General features: G+C 36.1%; 2 protein-coding genes across 2 annotated transcripts; both read left to right on the forward strand.

The window, feature by feature from the left end:
• Positions 1-1,306: 1,306 nt before the first annotated feature.
• On the forward strand, positions 1,307-3,361 carry LOC120000623. The gene is made up of 5 exons (XM_038848745.1): positions 1,307-1,408; positions 2,352-2,432; positions 2,519-2,618; positions 2,673-3,030; positions 3,082-3,361. Exons 1-5 carry the CDS (start codon positions 1,307-1,309, stop codon positions 3,359-3,361), a joined length of 921 nt encoding a protein of 306 aa, XP_038704673.1.
• A 30-nt stretch (positions 3,362-3,391) lies between these two features.
• On the forward strand, positions 3,392-4,741 carry LOC120000624. Its single transcript, XM_038848746.1, has 5 exons — positions 3,392-3,714; positions 3,800-3,952; positions 4,039-4,236; positions 4,332-4,620; positions 4,703-4,741. Exons 1-5 carry the CDS (start codon positions 3,392-3,394, stop codon positions 4,739-4,741), a joined length of 1,002 nt encoding a protein of 333 aa, XP_038704674.1.
• The last annotated feature ends 16,578 nt before the right edge of the window (positions 4,742-21,319 follow it).

Here is a 21,319-nt window from a genome sequence, read left to right on the forward strand (position 1 = left end):
GAGAGATTTTGTTTAGCGTTACAGGTATGTCAGATTCGATGGAAATCAGATGTAAACAATAAATCGATGGAAGGATCAGGCAAAAAGAGAATGAAAGATACGAGAATAAGGGTAACCTGGCAGATTGAAGATAGGATGGAATCAAAAGATGCAGTCTTCTCATGATGGATGATTACACGATGATAGGGTTGATGGTGCTTACGACAATTAACCAAAATCGAATTTTCAAAATGAGAAAGATAAAATAAAATACAATTTTCTTCATACATTCATACACATGGATATTTTCTTGCATACAAATCAAACAAATATTTGGCTAAGCCGAGAATGGCCTTGTGATCCCGTGCCCTTCATTTTTCTTGCACAAATATTTGGCCAAGCTGGGAATGGCCTTGTGATCCTGTGCCCTTTATTTTTCTGCACAAACATTTGGCCAAGCCGGGAATGGCTATAGTGATCCCGTGCATTTTACTTTTCTTGTTGGCCAAGTTGGGAATGACCATAGTGATCCCATGCATTTTCTTTTCTTGCAGGCCAAGCCGGGAATGGCTATAGTGATCCTGCGCATTTCAGTATTCACGTACGAAACTCGGTTAACTACACATTTGTCTGCCTTTTATTTCATAAAGGACATACAAAGAGGGGCAGCTGTAGTAACCGGTTTTCATCAGGCCAAAAAACATAAAAAAAAAAATAGAAAAAAAAATAATAATAATGCAAAAATTCAAAACTCAAGAGCCCGTTTCATAGGCATGCTTATAAAAAACTCAAAGCCTGTTTCTTGGACCCACAAGCATACAAAAATCCTAAACCCCATTTCTTGGACCATAAGCCCATAAAAATTCAAACCCAAGCCCAAGGCAACTAAACCCTAGAAAATATCTAAAAAAATAGGAGAATTAAATAAATAATAAATAAAAACTTTAAGAAGGGAAAGGTGGTACCTTTATTAGGGTTTTGTAAAAGAATGGAAAGGACCAAAAAAGGGTGGTCTTGAGGGTTTTTAACAAAGAAGGAAAACTAGGGTTTAAAGGGCATTTTTGGCATTTAACATAAAATACAAGTTAACAGTGATTTTACTTGCACACCAAGTTTTGTTATCTCTACACCACTTTTTTTAATTTTTTATTTACATATATATCCCTATATGAAATACCTACTATGTCCTTAAATGAAAAAAAAAATATATATTTTAACAAGTAGAATTAGAAAGTTATAAGTCTACACGTAACAAAACTTCTACACGTAGTGAAACAGTTTCAATTTCAATTCAACTAGAAAGGAAATCATTGGGATACTGTAGAAGATGGAAAATAATGAGTCGAAGAAAGAGATTAGAAGTACATATGAGCTTCAACAATACGGAAACACCATTCTCGACATTGAAAATAATGGCCATGGCATAAAGGTATTTTTTAGGGATTTGAACTTTTGGATTCTAACTCTATAATCTGGTTTGATCTCTAGTTATATAATCTGATTTCTGGGTTAATTATACGAATTTCTACTGAATATAAAATCGACTAGTTGATTAAGAGAGGTCATAAATTGATTTTTGTTTTATATAATTTGTATTGATTTGGTTTGTTTTATACACAATTTTGTCAAATTGTGTTAGTGGTGTGTGTGCATATATAGAGATCATGTTCGTACATACACGGAGATCATATATCTTTGACATATATATGAATGCTAGTGGTTTGTGTATATATTATATCAATTGTGTTATGGCCTAGGAACAAGTGAGATTAGAATACTGAAGATATGAAGAGAATATTGAAAATTTTGGATTCGGTTATCTCACTAGTGTTTACAAAGGATAAGATGCCGCAGTCCTTCCCTCCAACAAGTTTCCATGTTCAATTAAGAAATTGTGCTGCTGATATGCTAAGAATTTTTTAGCTACTGTTAGTCGTAAATCATTCCTCCAGCAAGTAGCCACCAATCTTTTCCATGTTCAATGAATGCTCATTGAAATTTTCTGTCTTCAAGTCTCAAGCCTCTCCCGTGACCATTGTTCATTGTTTTCTCTTTGAAGATGATGAGATGCTTAGAAAAAAGGATTTGCTATTAGATCCGATCTTTAGGAAATTGTAATAATGTTGTATGTGTTTGTCCATGCTCTTTTTGTGATGGTTTCCCCTTTTTTCTTTCGCTTTTAGTTGGTTCACTGCTTGTATCTGGTTTTTACATGATGTCCTTTTGTTTTGCTTTGTTTTGGGTTAATGAAGTTTTTTTTTTGCACCAAAAACAAACTGTGCGAAGTATTATATAAACTGGAATGTTGTGTTGATTTAGGGTTTAAAAATCAGCATGTTGGTTTACATTAATTGTTTAGTATTTAAATGCAGCAGGATGCATCTACCAAAGAGATTATTAGTAGTGGTGAATTGTTTATGGTTGATTATACAAGCGAATTTATCACATATGACGTAAGTATGATTTCATTTTTTTTATAATTTAAATATATTTTAGCAGTTACTATGTATTCACTCATATTCTATTCTTTGTTTTCTAGATATACAAAAGCAAAGAAGATTTGATTTCCTGGGCTCGAGCAGCTGCCACACGAACAGGACATGTCCTTACAATTAGAGCATCTGATGTTGGTGGAACCGGTAGGAAGCCATGAATTTTGCTTACCTGTGAACGGTTTGGTTCATATAGGCCAGTGATTAGTAATGAGACAAAAAGTGTCAAAAAACGTATGTGCATTGGTACAAAGAAATATGGTTGTCCATTTTTACTAAGGGGAAAAACAACTGCAAATGGGGATGGTTGGATTTTGGAAGTCATTAATGGAACGCACAATCATCCCTCTGCAGTGTATTATGAGGGGCATAGTTATGCTGGGAGATTGACCTGTGAACAGACGGAGCTTTTGGTAGATATGTCTAAGAATATGGTTATGCCGAAGGAAATTCTTTGCACCATAAAACAGAAAGATCCATTAAATGCAACCACACTTAGGACTATTTACAATGCACGACATAAGCACAAAGTCATTGAAAAGGCGGGGAGGACGCAAATGTAATAGCTTTTGGGTAAGCTTTCTGAGCACAAGTACTTTGAGTACCATAGGGCTTCTACTGATGGTACTGACACAGTCGCTGATTTGATTTGGGCTCATCCGAAAAGTATTGATTTGCTACGTACTTTTTCACGTGTGTTATTGTTAGACTGTACATACAAAACAAACAGATATCGCATGCCATTATTAGAGGTTGTCGGAGTTACATCAACTAATCTTACATTCTCAGTTGCATTTGCCTATCTAGGAAGAGAGCGTGTGGAAAACTATTTATGGATACTTTTGAGGCTTCGATCATTTATGGAGGATTATGGGTGCGATCTCCCATAAGTTGTTGTGACGGATAGGGAATTATCTCTTATGAGTGCCATTGAGTCTGTTTTTCCTAATGCTAAGCATTTACTATGTCATTGGCACATCAACAAAAATATTTTGGCAAAATGTAAGAAGATGTTTCTTGACAAGGAAACATGGAATTTGTTTATGAGTGTATGGGGTACTGTGGTTGCAGCAAACACTGAGGTGGAATATTTGCGGAGAATAAATGAGCTAACGACCACCTTTAGCCATACTCCTACTGCTGTTGCGTATGTCTTTGATACTTGGTTAAATCCATACAAGGAGAGGTTCATTGCTGCATGGACCAATAACTGTATGCATTTTGACAATTTGACTACAAAGAGGTAATTAAAATATTATTTTCATAGTTTAACTAAATTATTGATGCGTAATCAATTTCATTAATTTATTTTCCGTGTTACATTACAGGGTTGAGAGCGCACATGCAAAGCTTAAGAAACAACTAGGTTGTTCACTGGGTAATTTCGATTCTTTATGGTCGAAAATTCATTCACTTCTGGAGTTGCATTTTACTGAGATAAAGGCCTCATTCGAGAAGAGCGCAACTGTAGTACAACACAAGTTTAGGCCTTCACTCTTTAAAGATATCTGGGGATTAGTATCCACCTCAGCACTTGATCTGATTTTAGAGCAACTTCCTTTTGTAGAGAGTCTTGGGGCATCACAGAGTTGTGTGGTTGTTTGAATAGACGCATACACGGTCTTCCATGTGCTCATGAGCTCGCTCACTATGTGAGAGATGAAGTTCTGATCCCTTTATCAGCTTTGGACACTCATTGGAAGAGGCTTCACATAATCCCACGTGATCAACCACAAATTCCTGACTTTATTCTAGAATTAAACAGGTTGTTTTTATTTTTATGTTAATAAGCATATATGTAATTATGTTAATCACTACAACTAACTTACGTTTGGTGAAGCTGTTTATGGATTTTTGCAGGTTCGTGGACAAAATCATGAAGGAAGATAGTGTCAAGTGGCCATACTATGCAAGAAAGATTCGAGAAATTTTCGATCCCAATACAACACACTTGGTAGAGCCTAAAGAGAAGGTAAAGACACGAGGTAGACTTTCGAAGAAGGACAAGTCAACACGCCGAAAACCATCTGCATTTGAGCTTGTTGATGTTCCATGCGTTGACATGTGTATACCGTCATCAACTCAGAATTCTGTAGCAAGTGCTTGTGTTACAGATAAAATTCAAAAGAAACGAGTAAAGAAAATATCAGTACGTATATTTCTTATATACAACTATGATGTCTTTATAAATAAATTGTTATCGTACCATGATTGTCTTATCTTATCTGTAGGTTCGACATAAACTACAAACAACTACTGCAGACAAATGACTAAGCATAGAAGAATTTCATCTTGAATTCCCACGCATGATAGCGGTATACATCAATGCTATTAGTGACGTTGCTGGTGACGATAATTGTGGATATCGTGCGATTGCTGGTTTAATGAGAATTGATTGTATAGACAGCTGGAAGATTGTACGCCGATCACTATATGAAGAGCTGAGAATGTGAGAGGATTTTTACAAAAAAATATTCGATGATAGGACTAAAGACCTCTTACAGGCATTGGACTTTTATATGTCTCCAGTTGACATTAAGTATTGGATGTCTATGCCAGATATGGGACACTTGATAGCTTCTAGGTATAACGTTGTGCTGGTACTACTGTCACTCCAACAATGCTTGACATTCTTACCTCTTAGAAGCCGCCCACTTCCATACAGTGCAAGGAACGAGATAGCGGTTGGTTTTGTAAATGGAAACCATTTTGTACAGGTACTAAAAAGTGTAATTAATTTAGTTTTGTATATTAAAGTTGAGTGAATTGATTGAACTTGTGATTTCATATGCAGTTGAGCCTTATTGATGAGTGCCCAATCCCACCAGTGGCAAATTATTGGTACAGATATCGTACAGAAGAAGCTAATGGATGGGATGTAGCATATCAACATCGTATTCAACGTTTTTTAGAATTAATTGGCTCGAATGTGGCCACTAGAGAGACATTTTATGTAGACATTGACTAGCATGTTAATTTAGTGTTCGGAGTGAGTTTTTATGTTAATTTAAAAGAACTATGGATTCTTGTGACATGGTTTGTTAATCAATATGATAGTTGATGATTCATGAAAACAAACTTGTCGTAGATTAAATGATTCCAGATTTCTTATTATCACTTTAATTATATTCACTTGTACATAAGAAGTCCATTTGTCAATGTTTCTTTGTCACTTTGTTTGTCAATTTTGTGATCTTGTTTGACACATTGATTGGTCAATTGTGAAGTTCTGTTTACAGAGAAAATCTGGAATAGCAAGAGTTAGAATTAATAACAACAAGATATGGTTATGATTAGGCAAAATGAGGTGTAGTCAGTGACCCAATTGGAGGTAAGGATAGTTGGATGTCGATCGTAGATATCGACGATAGTTCCCGTTTAGAAATTGTCACTACAAAAAAAAGAAACCCAGATTTATTTATTTTAAAAAAGAAGATGTTAGATAAGTGGGTTTGACTGTATGAGCTTGTGTGTAAAGATAACATCTTTGTATATTAAAAACTTAAATCAAGGGTATTTTTGGATTAACAATAATAATTTGGTGTAAACTTGATAAAAAAGGTGTAGACTTATATGAGCAAATTATTGGTGTAAAGATAACAAATCCTGGTGTGCAAATAAAATCACTCACAAGTTAAATAGGAGGGGAGGGGGAGTCAATAAGAGGAGAGGAATCGGCTGCACAAAAGTTTGGGGAGAAAGAAAAGAAGAAAAAGAGGGTTTTGGAATTTGAGGGAGAAAGAAAAGAAAAAAGGCCAAGGAAGAGAGGAGGGGTGAGAGAAAGGAAAAGAGAAAGGGACAGCCGGCATAACAAAAAGGAAAGAAAAGGAGAGGAAGAAAAGAGAAAGAAGAAGAAAAAGAAAAAGAGGAAATAAGGGTTTAGGTCATTATCATCTTTTGAATTTTGTTCTTCATAGGTAAACATTCTTTGCATCTATTTTACCTTGCTGAAAAGAATATCTAGATTTGATTTCTTGGCTAGGATCTTTGTATGCTTACCATGTTAATATTTGGATTTGATATCGGATTTTGATGTTATTTTGGGCAGATTTTTGTGTAATTTTTTGTGTAGTTTTCTGGTTAATTTATGGGCTATATTGGGTAGGTTTTTGTGCAGTTTTTTGATTAATTTCTGGGCTGTATTGAGCAGATTTTTGTGCAGTTTTTTGGTTAATTTCAGGGCTGTATTGAGCAGCTTTCTGTGCAGTTTTTAGGCAGTTTGTCGTTTGTTTTCTGGACAATTTGAGGGTTGTTTTTGGGCAGGTTTCTAGACTCTATTTGGACCGGAATTAATGAAAGCTTGTGCGATTTTAGGATTTTGCTGGTTTATTGCAATCCGTGTATATTTGGGCCTCATGTTGTGTAGTTTAATTCATCTATGTTGATTGGTATAATTTGGACATTTATTATTCGAATTATTTTTATTTACTATGAGTGTATGAGTTTAAAGTTGAATGTAGGCCATTTCAATCAAGGAAATCATAAGTTGATTTCCTTTATTTGGATTATGGGCCTTATTTGATTTCATTTATGAATTTGCCATAAGTTGGCAATAATAGGTTAAATTGATAGATGACACTTTCCCAAGTGATTATTTATACCATAAGTTGGTATTTAAAATTTAACCTACCAAAAGTTGGTAGTATATTTTCATTAAACCTACCAAAAGTTGGTAGTGTATTTTCAATAAAAACTATCAAAAGTTGGTAGTGTATTTTCATTTAAACCTACCAAAAGTTGATAGTGTATTTTTCATTAAACCTACCAAAAGTTGATAGTGTATTTTCATTTAAACCCACCAAAAGTTGGTAGTGTATTTTCATTAAAACTATCAAAAGTTGATAGTATATTTTCATTTAAAAACTACTAAAAGTCGGTAGTGTATTTTCATTAAACCTATCAAAAGTTGGTAGTGTATTTTCATTAAACGTACCAAAAGTTGGTAGTGTATTTCCAAATAAAAACTATCAAAAGTTGATAGTAATATTCCCAACTTTTTCCCAAAAACTATCATAAGTTGATAGTATTTTTCATACAAACTTTTTCTCAAAACAATCATACCTTGCAAAGCGCAAGTTTCCAAGAAATAGCCATTAAATTAATTAGGGTAACCGTTTTCAAACGGGAGTTGTGGGGTGCCTAACACCTTCCCCACACTCAATTGATCCCGGTACCCCTTTTTTCTCTGGTTCGTAGGTCTTTACGGTATCCAATTGCATCTTAAATCAATTGGTGGCGACTCTAAAAACGTCGGTCTGCGTCGTGACCCTGGTTGCGACACTTCGGAATTGCTCAACTCTCTCCACTGACGAGCTTTTCACGTTTTAGTGCAATTTCAAACATAACTTGGTCTATTTGCATCTTTACTTACGAAACGTTGCACGAAAGCTAAACTAGCAAGTTAGGCTTCTAAAAACACTAAATAGAGTACAACGGTCCACATTGATGCTCTGGAATTGCTCAACTCTCTCCACTGATGAGCTTTTCACGTTTTAGTGTAATTTCAAACTTAACTTGGTCTATTCGCATCTTTACTTACAAAAAGTTGCACGAAAGCTAAACTAGCAAGTTAGGCTTCTAAGAACACTACATAGAGTACAACGATCCACATTAATGCTTTGACATTGCTCAACTCTCTCCATAAACGAGCTTTTCACGTTTTTGTACAATTTCAAACATAACTTGGTCTATTCGCATCTTTACCTTACGAAACGTTGCACAAATGCTAAAATAGGAAGTTAGACTTCTAAGAACACTAAATAGGGTACAACAGTCCACATTGATGCTTTGGAATTACTCAACTCTCTCCATAGACAAGCTTTTCACGTTTTTGTGCAATTTCAAACATAACTTGGTCTATTCGCATCTTTATCTTACGAAACATTGCACGAAGGCTAAACTAGCAAGTTAGAGTTCTAAGAACAATAAGTAGAGTACAGCGGTCCACATTGACGCTTAGGAATTGCTCAACTCTCTCCACAGACGAGCTTTTCACGTTTTAGTACAATTTCAAACATAACTTGTTCTATTCGCAACTTTACTTACGAAAGGTTGCACGAAAGCATTTCACAGCAAGTTAGGCTTCTAAGACCACTAAATAGAGTACAACGGTCCACATTGATGCGTTGGAATTGCTCAACTCTCTCCATAAACGAGCTTTTCACGTTTTTGCGTAATTTTAAACATAACTTGGTCTATTCGCATCTTTAACATACTAAACGTTGCATGAAGGCTAAACTAGCAAGTTGGACTTCTACGAACACTAAATAGAGTACATCGGTCCACATTGATGCTTTGGAATTGCTGAACTCTCCCCACAGACGAGCCTTTCACGTTTTTGTACAATTTCAAATATAACTTGGCCTATTCGCATCTTTAACTTACGAAACGTTACACGAAGGCTAAACTAGTAAGTCAGACTTCTAAGAACACTAAATAGAGTACAACGGTCCACATTGATTTTTTGGAATTGGTCAACTCTCTCCATAGACGAGCTTTTCACGTTTTAGTGCAATTTCAAACGTAACTTCGTCTATTCGCATCTTTAACTAACGAAACATTAAACGAAAGCTAAACTAGCAAGTTAGACTTCTAAGAATACTAAATAGAGTACAACGGTCCACATTGATGCTTTGGAATTGCTCAACTCTCTCCATAGACGAGCTTTTCACATTTTTGTGCAATTTCAAACATAACTTGGTCTATTCGCATCATTAACTAACGAAACATTAAACGAAAGCTAAACTCGCAAAATAGACTTCTAGGAATACTAAATAGAGTACAACGGTCCACATTGATGCTTCGGAATTGCTCAACTCTCTCCATAGACGAGCTTTTCACATTTTTGTGCAATTTCAAACATAACTTGGTCTATTCTTATCATTAACTAACGAAACATTAAACGAAAGCTAAACTAGCAAAATTGACTTATAGGAATACTAAATAGAGTACAACGGTCCACATTGATGCTTTGGAATTGCTTAACTCTCTCCAGAGACGAGCTTGTCACGTTTTTGTGTAATTTCAAACATAACTTGGTCTACTCACATCTTTACCTTACGAAACATTAAACGAAAGCTAAACTAGCAAGTTAGACTTCTAGGAATACTAAATAGAGTACAACGGTCCACATTGATGCTTTGGAATTGCTCAACTCCCTCCATAAACGAGCGTTTCACTTTTCTGTGCAACTTCAAACATAACTTGGTCTATTCGCATCTTTAACTAGCGAAACATTGAACGAAAGCTAAACTAGCAAGTTAGACTTCTAAGAATACTAAATAAAGTACAACGGTCCACATTGATGCTTTGGAATTGGTCAACTCTCCCCAGGGACGAGCTTTTCATGTTTTTGTGCAATTTCAAATATAACTTGGTCTATTCGCATCTTCAACTTACGAAACGTTGCACGAAGGCTAAACAAGCAAGTTAGACTTCTAAGAACACTAAATAGAGTACAACGGTCCACATTGATGCTTTGGAATTGCTCAACTCTCCCCATAGATGAGCTTTTCACGTTTTAGTGCAATTTCAAACATAACTTGGTCTATTCGCATATTTAACTAATGAAACATTAAACGAAAGCTAAACTAGCAAGTTAGACTTCTAAGAATACTAAATAGAGTACAACGGTCCACATTGATGCTTTAGAATTGCTCAACTCTCTCCAGAGATGAGCTTTGCACATTTTTGTGCAATTCCAAACATAACTTGGTACATTCGCATCATTACCTTACGAAGCATTAAACGAAAGCTAAACTAGCGAGTTAGACTTCTAAGAATACTAAATAGAGTGCAACGGTCCACATTGATGCTTTAGAATTGCTCAACTCTCTCCATGGATAAGCTTTTCACGTTCCAGTGCGAATTCAAACATAACTTGGTCTATTCGCATCTTTAACTTACGAAACATTAAAAGAAAGCTAAACTAGCACGTTAGACTTCGAAGAACACTAAATAGAGTACAACGGTCCACATTGATGCTTTGGAATTGCTTAACTCTCTCCATAGATGAGCTTTTCACGTTTTAGTGCAATTTCAAACATAACTTGGTCTTTTCACATCTTTAACTAACGAAACATTAAACGAAAGCTAAACTAGCAAGTTAGACTTCTAAGAATAGTAAATAAAGTACAACGGTCCACATTGATGCTTTGGAATTGCTCAACTCTCTCCATAGACGTGCTTTTCATGTTTTTGTGTAATTTCAAACATAACTTAGTCTATTCGCATCTTTAACTAATGAAACATTAAACGAAAGCTAAACTAGCAAGTCAAACCTCTAAGAATACTAAATAGAGTAGAATGGTCCACATTGATGCTTCGGAATTGCTCAACTCTCTCCATAGACGAGCTTTTCACGTTTTTGTGCAATTTCAAATATAACTTGGTCTATTCGCATTTTTACCTTACGAAACATTGCACGAAGGCTAAACTAGCAAGTTGGACTTCTAAGAACACTAAATAGATTACAACGGTTCACATTGATGCTTTGGAATTGTTCGACTCTCTCCATAGCCGAGCTTTTGACGTTTTAGTGCAATTTCAAACATAACTTGGTCTATTCGCATCTTTAACTAGCGAAACATTAAACGAAAGCTAAACCAGCAAGTTAGACTTCTAAAAACACTAAATAGAACACAATGGTCTACATTGATGCTTCGGAATTGCTCAACTCTCCCCATTGACGAGCTTTTCATGTTTTTGTGCAATTTCAAAGATAACTTGGTCTATTCGCATCATTAACTTACGAAACATTGCATGAAAGCTAAATTAGGCAGTTAGACTTCTAAGAACACTAAATAGATTACAATGGTCCACATTGATTCTTTGGAATTGCTCAACTCTCCCCATAGACGAGCTTTTCTTGTTTTTGTGCAATTTCAAATATAACTTGGTCTATTCGCAGCTTTAACTTACGAAACGTTGCACGAAGGCTAAACTAGCAAGTTATGCTTCTAAGAACACTAAATAGAGTACAACGGTCCACATTGATGCTTTGGAATTTCTCAACTCTCCCCATAGATGAGCTTTTCACTTTTTGTGCAATTTCAAATATAACTTGGGCTATTCGCATCTTTAACATACTAAACGTTGTACGAAGGCTAAACTAGCAAGTTAGACTTCTACGAACACTAAATAGAGTACAACGGTCCACATTGATGCTTTGGAATTGCTTAACTCTCTCCAGAGACGAGCTTCTCACGTTTTTGTGCAATTTCAAACATAACTTGGTCTATTCACATCTTTACCTTACGAAACATTAAACGAAAGCTAAACTAGCAAGTTAGACTTCTAGGAATACTAAATAGAGTACAACGGTCCACATTGATGCTTTGGAATTGCTCAACTCCCTCCATAAGCGAGCGTTTCACTTTTCTGTGCAATTTCAAACATAACTTGGTCTATTCGCATCTTTAACTAGCGAAACATTGAACGAAAGCTAAACTAGCAAGTTAGACTTCTAAGAATACTAAATAAAGTACAACGGTCCACATTGATGCTTTGGAATTGGTCAACTCTCCCCAGGGACGAGCTTTTCATGTTTTTGTGCAATTTCAAATATAACTTGGTCTATTCGCATCTTCAACTTACGAAACGTTGCACGAAGGCTAAACAAGCAAGTTAGACTTCTTAGAACACTAAATAGAGTACAACGGTCCACATTGATGCTTTGGAATTGCTCAACTCTCCCCATAGAAGAACATTTCACGTTTTTGTGCGATTTCAAATATAAGTTGGTCTATTCGCATCTTTAACATACTAAACGTTGCACGAAGGCTGAACTAGCAAGTTAGACTTCTACGAACACTAAATAGAGTACAACGGTCCACACTGATGCTTTGGAATTGTTCAACTCTCTCCATAGACGAGCTTTTCACTTTTTATGGAATTTCAAACATAACTTGGTCTATTCGCATCTTTACCTTACGAAACATTAAAGGAAAGCTAAACTAGCAAGTTAAAATTCTAAGAACACTAAATAGAGTACAACGGTCCTCATTGATGCTTTGGAATTGCTCAACTCTCCCCATAGAAGTGCATTTCATGTTTTTGTGCGATTTCAAATATAACTTGGTCTATTCGCATCTTTAACATACTAAACGTTGCACGAAGGCTGAACTAGCAAGTTAGACTTCTACGAACACTAAATAGAGTACAACGGTCTACACTGATGCTTTGGAATTGCTCAACTCTCTCCATAGACGAGCTTTTCACGTTTTTATGGAATTTCAAACATAACTTGGTCTATTCGCATCTTTACCTTACGAAACATTAAACGAAAGCTAAACTAGCAAGTTAAAATTCTAAGAACACTAAATAGAGTACAACGGTCCTCATTGATGCTTTGGAATTGCTCAACTCTCCCCATAGAAGTGCATTTCATGTTTTTGTGCAATTTCAAATATAACTTGGTCTATTCGCATCTTTAACTTTCAGAACGTTGCACGAAGGCTAAACTAGCAAGTTAGACTTCTAAGAACACTAAATAGAGTACAACAGTCGACATTGATGCTTTGGAACTGCTCAACTCTCCCCATAGACGAGCTTTTCACAATTTTGTGCAATTTCAAACATAACTTGGCTATTCGCATCTTTAACTAACGAAACATTATACGAAAGCTAAACTATCAAGTTAGACTTCTAAGAACACTAAATAGATTACAACGGTCCACATTGATGCTTTTGGAATTGCTCAACTCTCCCTATAGACGAGCTTTTTATGTTTTTGTGCTATTTCAAACATAACATGGTCTATTCGTATCTTTAACTTACGAAACGTTGCGCGACAGATGAAATAGCAAGTTAGACTTCTAAGAACACTAAATAGGATACAACGGTTCACATTGATGCTTTGGAATTGCTCGACTCTCTCTGTAGACGAGCTTTTCACGTTTTAACGCTATTTCAAACATAACTTTGTCTATTCGCATCTTTAACTAACGAAACATTAAACGAAAGCTAAACTAGCAAGTTAGACTTCTAAGAACACTAAATGGAGCACAACGGTCCACATTGATGCTTTGGAATTGCTGAACTATCCCCATAGACGAGCTTTTCATGTTTTTGTGCAATTTCAAACATAACTTGATCTATTCACATCTTTAACTTACGAAACGTTGCACGAATGCTAAACTAGCAAGTTAGACTTCTACAAACACTAAATAGACTGCAACGGTCCACACTGATGCTTTGTAATTGCTCAACTCTCCCCATAGATGAGCTTTTCACATTTTTGTACAATTTCAAATATAACTTGGTTTATTCGCATCTTTAACTTACGAAACGTTGCACGAAGGCTAAACTAGCGAGTTTGACTTCTATGAACACTAAATAGAGTACAACGGTCCACATTGACGCTTCGGAGTTGCTCAACTCTGTCCATAGACGAGCTTTTCGCGTTTTAGTGCAATTTCAAACATAACTTGGCTATTCGCATCTTTAACTAATGAAACATTAAACGAACGCTAAATTAGCAAGTTAGACTTCTAAGAATACTAAATAGTGTACACGGCCCACATTGGTGCTTTGGAATTGCTCAACTCTCTCCACAGACGAGCTTTTCTCGTTTTAGTGCAATTTCAAACATAACTTGGTCTATTCGCATCTTTATGTAACGAAACATTAAACGAAAGCTAAACTAGCAAGTTAGACTTCTAAGAGTACTAAACAGAGTACAACGGCCCACATTGATGCTTCGGAATTGCTCAACTCTCTCCAGAGATGAGCTTTTCACGTTTTTGTGTAATTTCAAACATAACTTGGTCTATTCGCATCTTTACCTTACGAAACATTAAACCAAAGCTAAACTAGCAAGTTAGACTTCTAAGAATACTAAATAGAGTACAACGGTCCACATTGATGCTTTTCGAATTGCTCAACTCTCCCCATAGACGAGCTTTTTATGTTTTTGTGCTATTTCAAACATAACTTGGTCTATTCGTATCTTTACCTAACGAAACATTGCGCGAAGGCTAAACTGGCAAGTTAGACTTCTAAGAACACTAAATAGATTATAACGGTCCACATTAATGCTTTGGAATTGTTCAACTCTCTCCTGAGACGAGCTTGTCATGTTTTTGGGCAATTTCCAACATAACTTGGTCTATTCGCAACTTTACCTTACGAAACATTAAACGAAAGCTAAACTATCAAGTTAGACTCCAAGAACACTAAATAGAGTACAACGGTCCACATTGATGATTTGGAATTGCTCGACTCTCTCCATAGACGAGCTTTTCACGTTTTAGCGTAATTTCAAACATAACTTTGTCTATTCGCATCTTTAACCAACAAAACAATAAACGAAAGCTAAACTAGCAAGTTAGACTTCTAAGAACACTAAATGGAGCACAACGGTCCACATTGATGCTTTGGAATTGCTAAACTCTCCCCATAGACGAGCTTTTCATGTTTTTGTGCAATTTCAAACATAACTTGGTCTATTCGCATCCTAAACTTACGAAACGTTGCACGAAGGCTAAACTAGCAAGTTAGACTTCTAGGAACACTAAATAGATTACAATGATCCATATTGATGCTTTTGGAATTGCTCAACTATCTCCAGAGACGAGCTTTTCACGTGTTTTTGCAATTTCAAACATAACTTGGTCTATTTGCATCTTTAACTAACGAAACATTAAACGAAAGCTAAACTAGCAAGTTAGACTTCTAAAAATACTAAATAGAGTACTGCGGGCCACATTGATGCTTTGGAATTGCTCAACTCTCTCCAGAGACGAGCTTTTCAGATTTTTGTGGAATTTCAAACATAACTTGGTCTACTCGCATCTTTACCTTACGAAACATTAAACGAAAGCTAAACTAGCAAGTTAGACTTCCAATAATACTAAATAGAGTATAACGGTCCACATTGATGCTTTTCAATTCCTCAACTCTCTCCATAGACGAGCTTTTCACGTTTTAACGCAATTACAAACATAACTTTGTCTATTCGCATCTTTAACTAACGAAACATTAAACGAAAGCTAAACTAGCAAGTTAGACTTCTAAGAATACTAAATGGAGCACAACGGTCCACATTGACGCTTTGGAATTGCTGAACTATCCCCATAGATGAGCTTTTCATGTTTTTGTGCAATTTCAAACATAATTTGGTCTATTCGCATCTTTAACTTACGAAACGTTGCACGAAGGCTAAACTAGAAAGTTAGACTTCTACGAACACTAAATAGAGTGCAACGGTCCACATTGATGCTTTGGAATTGCTCAACTCTCCCCATAGACGAGCTTTTCACGTTTTTGAACAATTTCAAATATAACTTGGTTTATTCGCATCTTTAACTTACGAAACGTTGCACGAAGGCTAAACTAGCAAGTTAGACTTCTACGAACACTAAATAGAGTACAACGGTCCACGTTGACGCTTCGGAGTTGGTCAACTCTATCCGTAGACGAGCTTTTCAAGTTTTAGTGCAATTTCATACATAACTTGGTCTATTCGCATCTTTAACTAACGAAACATTAAACGAAAGCTAAATTAGCAAGTTAGACTCTTAAGAATACTAAATAGAGTACAACGGTCCACATTGATGCTTTGGAATTGCTCGACTCTCTCCATAGACGAGCTTTTCATGTTTTTGTGTAATTTCAAAAATAACTTGGTCTATTCACATCTTTACCTTACGAAACATTAAACCAAAGCTAAACTAGCAAGTTAGACTTCTAAGAATACTAAATAGAGTACAACGGTCCACATTGATGGTTTTCGAATTGCTCGACTCTCCCCATAGACGAGCTTTTTATGTTTTTATGCTATTTCAAACATAACTTGGTCTATTCGTATCTTTACCTTACGAAACATTGCACGAAGGCTAAACTGGCAAGTTAGACTTCTAAGAACACTAAATAGATTACAACGGCTCACATTAATGCTTTGGAATTACTCAACTCTCTCCTGAGACGAGTTTTCACGTTTTTGTACAATTTCCAACATGACTTGGTCTATTCGCATCTTTACCTTACGGAACATTAAACGAAAGCTAAACTATCAAGTTAGACTCCAAGAACACTAAATAGAGTACAACGGTCCACATTGATGCTTTGGAATTGCTCGACTCTCTCCATAGACGAGCTTTTCACGTTTTAGCGCCATTTCAAGCATAACCTTGTCTATTAAATAGAGTACAACGGTGCACATTGATACTTTGGAATTGCTCGACTCTCTCCATAGACGAGCTTTTCACGTTTAAGCGCAATTTCAAACATAACCTTGTCTATTCGCATCTTTAACTAACGAAACATTAAACGAAAGCTAAACGAGCAAGTTAGACTTCTAAGAGTACTAAATAGAGTACAACGGTCCACATTGATGCTTTGGAATTGCTCAACTCTCTCCAGAGATGAGCTTTTCACGTTTTTGTGTAATTTCAAACATAACTTGGTCTATTCGCATCTTTACCTTACGAAACGTTGCACAAAGGCTAAACTAGCAAGTTAGACTTCTACGAACACTAAATAGAGTATAACAATCCACATTGATGCTTTGGAATTGCTCAACTCTCTCCATAGACGAGGCTTTCACGTTTTAGTGCAATTTCAAAGATAACTTGGTCTATTCGCATCTTTAACTAACGAAATATCAAATGAAGGCTAAACTAGCAAGTTAGACTTCTAAAAATTCTAAATAGAGTACAACGGTCCACATTGATGCTTTGGAATTGCTCAACTCTCTCCAGAGACGAGCTTTTCACGTTTTTATGGAATTTCAAACATAACTTGGTCTATTCGCATCTTTACCTTACGAAACATTAAACGAAAGCTAAACTAGCAAGTTAAAATTCTAAGAACACTAAATAGAGTACAACGGTCCTCATTGATGCTTTGGAATTGCTCAACTCTCCCCATAGAAGTGCATTTCATGTTTTTGTGCGATTTCAAATATAACTTGGTCTATTCGCATCTGTAACATACTAAACGTTGCACGAAGGCTGAACTAGCAAGTTAGACTTCTACGAACACTAAATAGAGTACAACGGTCCACACTGATGCTTTGGAATTGCTCAACTCTCTCCATAGACGAGCTTTTCACGTTTTTGTGGAATTTCAAACATAACTTGGTCTATTCGCATCTTTACCTTACGAAACATTAAACGAAAGCTAAACTAGCAAGTTCAAATTCTAAGAACACTAAATAGAGTACAACGGTCCTCATTGATGCTTTGGAATTGCTCAACTCTCCCCATAGAAGTGCATTTCATGTTTTTGTGCAATTTCAAATATAACTTGGTCTATTCGCATCTTTAACTTTCAGAACGTTGCACGAAGGCTAAACTAGCAAGTTAGACTTCTAAGAACACTAAATAGAGTACAACGGTCCACATTGATGCTTTGGAACTGCTCAACTCTCCCCATAGACGAGCTTTTCACATTTTTGTGCAATTTCAAACTTAACTTGGCTATTTGCATCTTTAACTAACGAAACATTATACGAAAGCTAAACTATCAAGTTAGACTTCTAAGAACACTAAATAGATTACAACGGTCCATATTGATGCTTTTGGAATTGCTCAACTCTCCCTATAGACGAGCTTTTTATGTTTTTGTGCTATTTCAAACATAACATGGTCTATTCGTATCTTTAACTTACGAAACGTTGCGCGACAGATGAAATAGCAAGTTAGACTTCTAAGAACACTAAATAGGGTACAACGGTTCACATTGATGCTTTGGAATTGCTCGACTCTCTCTGTAGACGAGCTTTTCACGTTTTAACGCTATTTCAAACATAACTTTGTCTATTCGCATCTTTAACTAACGAAACATTAAACGAAAGCTAAACTAGCAAGTTAGACTTCTAAGAACACTAAATGGAGCACAACGGTCCACATTGATGCTTTGGAATTGCTGAACTATCCCCATAGACGAGCTTTTCATGTTTTTGTGCAATTTCAAACATAACTTGGTCTATTCGCATCTTTAACTTACGAAACGTTGCACGAATGCTAAACTAGAAAGTTAGACTTCTACAAACACTAAATAGACTGCAACGGTCCACACTGATGCTTTGGAATTGCTCAACTCTCCCCATAGATGAGCTTTTCACATTTTTGTACAATTTCAAATATAACTTGGTTTATTCGCATCTTTAACTTACGAAACGTTGCAGGAAGGCTAAACTAGCGAGTTTGACTTCTATGAACACTAAATAGAGTACAACGGTCCACATTGACGCTTCGGAGTTGCTCAACTCTGTACATAGACGAGCTTTTCGCGTTTTAGTGCAATTTCAAACATAACTTGGCTATTCGCATCTTTAACTAACGAAACATTAAACGAACGCTAAATTAGCAAGTTAGACTTCTAAGAATACTAAATAGTGTACAACGGCCCACATTGATGCTTTGGAATTGCTCAACTCTCTCCACAGACGAGCTTTTCTCGTTTTAGTGCAATTTCAAACATAACTTGGTCTATTCGCATCTTTATGTAACGAAACATTAAACGAAAGCTAAACTAGCAAGTTAGACTTCTAAGAGTACTAAACAGAGTACAACGGTCCACATTGATGCTTCGGAATTGCTCAACTCTCTCCAGAGATGAGCTTTTCACGTTTTTGTGTAATTTCAAACATAACTTGGTCTATTCGCATCTTTACCTTACGAAACATTAAACGAATGCTAAACTAGCAAGTTAGACTTCTAAGAATACTAAATAGAGTACAACGGTCCACACAGATGCTTTGGAATTGCTCGACTCTCTCCATAGATGAGCTTTTCATGTTTTTGCGTAATTTCAAACATAACTTGGTCTATTCGCATCTTTACCTTACGAAACATTAAACCAAAGCTAAACTAGCAAGTTAGACTTCTAAGAATACTAAATAGAGTACAACGGTCCACATTGATGCTTTTCGAATTGCTCAACTCTCGCCATAGACGAGCTTTTTATGTTTTTGTGCTATTTCAAACATAACTTGGTCTATTCGTATCTTTACCTAACGAAACATTGCGCGAAGGCTAAACTGGCAAGTTAGACTTCTAAGAACACTAAATAGATTACAACGGTCCACATTAATGCTTTGGAATTGCTCAACTCTCTCCTGAGACGAGCTTGTCATGTTTTTGGGCAATTTCCAACATAACTTGGTCTATTCGCAACTTTACCTTACGAAACATTAAACGAAAGCTAAACTATCAAGTTACACTCCAAGAACACTAAATGGAGTACAACGGTCCACATTGATGCTTTGGAATTGCTCGACTCTCTCCATAGACGAGCTTTTCACGTTTTAGCGCAATTTCAAACATAACTTTGTCTATTCGCATCTTTAACCAACAAAACAATAAACGAAAGCTAAACTAGCAAGTTAGACTTCTAAGAACACTAAATGGAGCACAACGGTCCACATTGATGCTTTGGAATTGCTAAACTCTCCCCATAGACGAGCTTTTCATGTTTTTGTGCAATTTCAAACATAACTTGGTCTATTCGCTTCCTAAACTTACGAAACGTTGCACGAAGGCTAAACTAGCAAGTTAGACTTCTAGGAACACTAAATAGATTACAATGGTCCATATTGATGCTTTTGGAATTGCTCAACTATCTCCAGAGACGAGCTTTTCACGTTTTTTTTGCAATTTCAAACAAAACTTGGTCTATTCGCATCTTTAACTAACGAAACATTAAACGAAAGCTAAACTAGCAAGTTAGACTTCTAAAAATACTAAATAGAGTACAGCGGGCCACATTGATGCTTTGGAATTGCTCAACTCTCTCCAGAGACGAGCTTTTCAGATTTTTGTGCAATTTTAAACATAACTTGGTCTATTCGCATCTTTACCTTACGAAACATTAAACGAAAGCTAAACTAGCAAGTTAGACTTCCAATAATACTAAATAGAGTATAACGGTCCACATTGATGCTTTTGAATTCCTCAACTCTCTACATAAACGAGATTTTCATGTTTTAACGCAATTTCAAACATAACTTTGTCTATTCGCATCTTTAACTAACGAAACATTAAACGAAAGCTAAACTAGCAAGTTAGACTTCTAAGAATACTAATTGGAGCACAACGGTCCACATTGATGCTTTGGAATTGCTGAACTATCCCCATAGACGAGCTTTTCATGTTTTTGTGCAATTTCAAACATAATTTGGTCTATTCGCATCTTTAACTTACGAAACGTTGCACGAAGGCTAAACTAGAAAGTTAGATTTCTACGAACACTAAATAGAGTGCAACGGTCCACATTGATGCTTTGGAATTGCTCAACTCTCCCCATAGACGAGCTTTTCACGTTTTTGAACAATTTCAAATATAACTTGGTTTATTCGCATCTTTAACTTACGAAACGTTGCACGAAGGCTAAACTAACAAGTTAGACTTCTACGAACACTAAATAGAGTACAACGGTCCACGTTGACGCTTCGGAGTTGCTCAACTCTATCCGTAGACGAGCTTTTCAAGTTTTAGTGCAATTTCAAACATAACTTGGTCTATTCGCATCTTTAACTAACGAAACATTAAACGAAAGCTAAATTAGCAAGTTAGACTCTTAAGAATACTAAACAGAGTACAACGGCCCACATTGATGCTTTGGAATTGCTCAACTCTCTCCACAGACGAGCTTTTCACGTTTTAGTGCAATTTCAAACATAACTTGGTCTATTCGCATCTTTAACTAACGAAACATTAAACGAAAGCTAAACTAGCAAGTTAGACTTCTAAGAGTACTAAACAGAGTACAACGGTCCACATTGATGCTTTGGAATTGCTCAACTCTCTCCAGAGATGAGCTTTTCACGTTTTTGTGTAATTTCAAACATAACTTGGTCTATTCGCATCTTTACCTTACGAAACATTAAACGAATACGAAACTAG

The sequence above is a fragment of the Tripterygium wilfordii genome, chromosome 6 (genome assembly GCF_013401445.1).
Source record: "Tripterygium wilfordii isolate XIE 37 chromosome 6, ASM1340144v1, whole genome shotgun sequence".
NCBI lineage: Eukaryota > Viridiplantae > Streptophyta > Magnoliopsida > Celastrales > Celastraceae > Tripterygium > Tripterygium wilfordii.